At 37.4% G+C, this 4954-nt stretch overlaps 1 protein-coding gene across 1 annotated transcript; it reads left to right on the forward strand.

The window, feature by feature from the left end:
• Positions 1-2802: 2802 nt before the first annotated feature.
• Positions 2803-4021, forward strand: LOC127102547 (uncharacterized). The gene is made up of 3 exons (XM_051039905.1): positions 2803-3231; positions 3391-3479; positions 3631-4021. Exons 1-3 carry the CDS (start codon positions 2803-2805, stop codon positions 4019-4021), a joined length of 909 nt encoding a protein of 302 aa, XP_050895862.1.
• The last annotated feature ends 933 nt before the right edge of the window (positions 4022-4954 follow it).

Raw genomic sequence — 4954 nt, forward strand, 5'->3', positions numbered from 1 at the left:
GTGACCTTGCTCCATTCATCTTATTGTGAAATGCTTGATTTTAATCCAATGGACATGAAATTTTACATGATGATTCTTGACATGTTAATGGATGTTTGTGGCTTGGTTTGGTATTTTTATCATTTACCATTTCTGTTTTATGTACATGTTTGCATGGTGTGACAATTTGTGTCACACATTTGGTTGTTCAACTTGTGCAATTTAATTTCCATGCCAAATGATCTTTGATGCTTCTGATCTTTTGTATGATGATCATGTTGGATATGTTGAATGCTCATGAATTTTTCCAGAATCATTTGAATCATTTCTGTTTTGATTTGGAATTTTCATTCATGATGTCCAAATGTGAGCTTTGAAATTGTCTTTGACTTCTCTTGCTTAATACATGGCCTTGCTTGATGATTTTGCTTTGGTCCTTTTTAGGACATGTTAATATGTGTTTGAAGTTGCATTGTGTTGAATTTTAGCTCCTGTTTTGAATTTTTTCTTCACCTTTGACCCTAGGCTTTGACCTAGTGGTTTGTACTTACATGTGAGCTTTGAATTTCAGGTTCAAGCATCCAAATTCCATGGTTAATGTTGCTTCATCATTTGAATGTTGATATTTGCTTTTGATTGCTAACATTTGTTGTTTTGTAGGTTGATGATAAGTCACTTGAGTTTGCCCTATGGCTTATGTGTTGTACATTGGGATTGTCTGTTTGTTATTGATTGTTGTCTGTTTGTCTGAGTATTGTACTGATTTGTTTAGTTGTTTACACAGGTACCTAAGTTGCTTTAAGTTCATTTGAACTTTGCTTTGCTTTTGTTTGTGGTTGGCATACCACTTAGGTATAATTCCTTGATCTTCATGTAGTCTGGAAGACCTGTCATGTTACTTTGGCAGGAACCTGTCTGAAGCCCTCCTTAAGAGGCCATGTTTTTGTTTGTTTAATTTTGAGCCAAGCAGGTAAAGTCCTCTTAAGAGGCAATTGGAAGATAAAAGGGATGTGCAATCCATCCCCTGCTATTCAGTTGTGTCATTCACTTTGCTCACACCATGTGTTGATGCATTGTGAATAAGAATCCAAGATCTTATAGAGTCAACCATATGTGGAGAAGAGTTCCCTCATTCTGAACTCCCACACTTTCTATTGATTAAAGCTCTCCCAGGCCAGGGATAAGAGCTATGAGGCATAACCCTCATCTCCATTTCATCTGCTTCACCCTAACTCTCAATGTTAGGGTTAAGAGCTCAAAACACTCATTTCCAGTTGGCTTGTTTGTCGAGGTTGATATGACCCCTTGACTAAAGCCTAACCTTGCTTGAGCCTATTGATTGTGTATAGTGTGTGATAATTGACCACTTGTTTGCTTATTTGTCCATATGTGCATAATTGTTGGTGTGTGCCTTGTGCATTATTTTTATCTTTGAGTATTAATTGTATATCATTTCATGATCATTGTTCATACTTTGTGACATTTTGTTTTGTCCATTGAGGAGTCAATTGTAAGTCCATTTATTGGCAGTTGTTTCCTGTGATCTGGTAGGAGTTGGGACTAAGACCATTGATTGACATTCCATTTCCTTGGAGTCGAGTGTAAGACCATTTATTGGCAACTTGTTTCCTCTTGCTTATTTCATTTGTTTCCTTGTTTTGTGAGATTGGTGTAAGTCCATTGATTGGCATCTAGTATCCACCTTTGTTTTGTGAGACTGGTGTAAGTCCATTGATTGGCATCTGGTATCCATCTTTTGTTTTGTGAGTCTGGTATAAGTCCATTGATTGGCATCTGGTTTCCATTTATGTTGCTTATCTGCTTGTTGCCTTTTCCAAAGGAATCACTTGGATCATCTACATATGATCTCAAGAGGTGAACACCTAAGAAGTTTTGCATCCCTTAACCTCCCACCCCTTTTGGTCTTTAAACCTCCATTTGCATGTTAACCCAAACCAGAAAACTTTGTGCAAACATTTTCACCTGTTTTCAAATTAGAAACCTAGGCCTTAGGGCTTTGATTTTCAAACTTCATTTTCACAATACTTCTTCTGATATGAATTCTAATCATACTTTGACTTCATTTTGTAAATAAATCCTAATTGGTTAATTTCACTCATTCAATTGTTTGGTGGCTTTTCCCATTCTTTAATCAAGTTTTCATACATTAGCCATAGATCTCAATTATCTTAGTGGTTGATGTGAATCTCACCTTTTGTCCTTAGTGATTGAATTGTAAGACTTCCTTGCTTATTATAGGGCATGGTCCCTCACCAGCAAGTTGAAGCTTTTCTCACATGGTGGACTGTGGTTGTATAGGTTGAGTTTTCTCCCGTGGATAATGAAAGACCTTAGGGCTTTTGTTTAAAATCAATCCACTTATTTTTGGAAATCTTTTAGCCGAACTACGAGGTTTTGATCCTGTAAAGGTACGTAGGCAATGGATCGTTCCATCCAAACACAAAAATAATAAAAATTGTATATTCTTTTCTCATCCTCCCAATCAATGTTTGCACAATAAATATTTTCATAAATAATATCTTTTGCAACAAGTTGTGAAAAGGGTTCCCTAGGAGTACCTAGGATGAATTGGGTGCCTAACACCTTCCCTTTGCATAATTACCCCCTTACCCAGATCTCTGACCTTTCATTAGTTTTCTATGCGTAAAACTTCTTAGGCTTTTGTCCGCTTTTTAGCCATTCCTTTGGATAAATAAAAGTGTGGTGGCGACTCTATCTTTGTATGTCTTGCTTTTGATTTAGTCATTAAATCATAAAGTGACGAATACACCGCTACAGAAAGGTATTAGCCCGACAGTTTATATGCCCAAGATTTTGATGGAAGATAATCATAAGCCGGTGGTTCAACTACAACGAAGACTTAATCCAACCATGAAAGAGGTTGTTCGCAAAGAGGTTGTAAAGTTATTGGATGCGGGGCTGATTTACCCCACACCTTTTCTTTTTGACAAAAAGTGCAGTGAAGCTTTAGAAATCTTGAAGAGTAAGTTGGTGTCTTCTCCTATAGTGATTTCTCCTGATTGGTCTCTCCCTTTTGAGATCATGTGTGATGCAAGTGATACTGCAGTAGAGGCAGTGCTAGGACAAAGAAAGGAAAATCTCTTGCATGTGATTTATTATGCAAGTCATGTGTTGAATCATGCCCAAATGAATTATGCAACCACTGAAAAAGAGTTGTTAGTGGTTGTGCATTCTTTTGACAAATTTAGGTCTTACCTGTTAGGATCGAAGGTAATTGTTTATACTAACCATGTTGCTTCGAGATATCTTTTTGATAAATAGGAATCTAAACCAAGGTTGCAGAGATGAATTATACTTCTGCAAGAGTTTGATCTGGAAATTAGGGACAAAAAGGGTTGTGAAAATAATTTTGCTGATCACTTATCCCAGATGTCCCCGATAGAAGAAATAGAGGAGAAATACCCTATCAAGGATGAGTTCGTCGATGAACGAATCCTAGCTGTTGCTGGTGTTCCATGGTTCACAGACTGTGCATATTATTTGGTAGGTGGAATAATACTTGACGATTTTGATTCTAACAAAAAGAAAAAAGTTTTTGCATGATTGTAGGTTTTATTTTTGGTACGACCCATTCTTGTAAAAAAAGGGAATAGACGGGTTGGTTTGAAGGTGTGTTTTGGAGGAAGAACAGAGAGACACCCTCAAAGCATGTCATGACTCAGAATATGGAGGACACTTTAGTGGCGATAGAACAGTAGCAAAAGTCCTCCAGTCTGGGTTCTACTGGCCTAAATTGTTCAATGATGCTCAAATCATAGTGAAGGAATGTGACAAATGTCAGAGGATGGGTAATATCTCGAAGAGAAATCAGATGTCTCAAAATGCTATGTTGGAGGTAGATTTGTTTGATGTGTGGGGAATAGACTTCATGAGACCATTTCCACCTTCATTTGGAAAGAATTACATTTTGGTCGTTGTTGATTATATGTCCAAGTGGGTAGAAGCTGTAGCATTTCCCACAAATGATGCTAAAGTGGTTGTCAATTTCCTCAAAAACTAAATTTTATCTAGGTTTGGGGTACCAAGAGCATTAATCAGTGACGAAGGTACTCATTTTCTAAACAAGTTGATGGAAAATCTATTGAGGGAATACAATGTGAAGCACAATATTTCCACACCTTATCATCCTCAGACGAGTCGACAGGTTGAAGTATCTAATAGATAGATAAAGTAGATTATGGAAAAGACCTTTGGTGCTTCTCTAAAAGATTGGTCAATAAAGTTGGAGGATGCATTATGGGCGTACAGAACAATGTTCAAGACCCCAATGGGTATGTCCCCTTATCAATTGGTTTACGATAAAGCGTGTCATTTACCACTCGAACTAGAGCACAAAGCATTTTGGGCTTCCAAATTCCTGAATTGCGATCTTTCAAAAACCGGTGAATCCCGGATTCTTCAACTACATGAGTTAGAAGAGTTTAGAAATCAGGATTATGAAAATTCTAAAATATACAAAGAGCAAACAAGAAAATGGCATGACCAAAGAATTCAGAAGAAAGAATTTTGGAAGGGACAATTGGTTTTGTTGTTTATTTACAGGTTGAAGTTGTTTCCTGGAAAGTTGAGGTCAAGATGGTTCAGACCTTTTGTGGTTCACAAAGTGTTCCCGCATGGAGCAATCGAGCTAAAAAATCAAGCAAACGGGGACACCTTTAAGGTGAACGGACATAGATTAAAATCATACTACCAAGGATAAGAGAGTGGTCTGGTAGATGATGTTCGTCTTACCGGATAAGATGGACGATCGTCGAGCCATACGACGTTAAACGAAGTGCTTCTTGGGAGGAAACCCACACATTTTATTTCTAATGATTGTCTTTGTTTTTTTTTGGGTGTTTTAGGTTTTGTTCAGGTATGCACAGTGCCTTGCACAAGAGAGCGGAGGCACTTAAGTGAATGAGAAATTTGTACAAGCATCAGTGAAGGAAGT

Source organism: Lathyrus oleraceus, chromosome 7 (genome assembly GCF_024323335.1).
Source record: "Lathyrus oleraceus cultivar Zhongwan6 chromosome 7, CAAS_Psat_ZW6_1.0, whole genome shotgun sequence".
NCBI classification, from domain to species: Eukaryota; Viridiplantae; Streptophyta; class Magnoliopsida; order Fabales; family Fabaceae; genus Lathyrus; species Lathyrus oleraceus.

Bases quoted from the DNA above. Each gene is read 5' to 3' on its own strand.
- LOC127102547 (XM_051039905.1), top strand. From the start codon at position 2,803: ATGCCCAAGATTTTGATGGAAGATAATCATAAGCCGGTGGTTCAACTA. The intron at 3,232-3,390 runs GTAATTGTTTAT...CACTTATCCCAG, and splicing joins CTTACCTGTTAGGATCGAAG to ATGTCCCCGATAGAAGAAAT. The intron at 3,480-3,630 runs GTTCACAGACTG...GTTGGTTTGAAG, and splicing joins GCTGTTGCTGGTGTTCCATG to GTGTGTTTTGGAGGAAGAAC.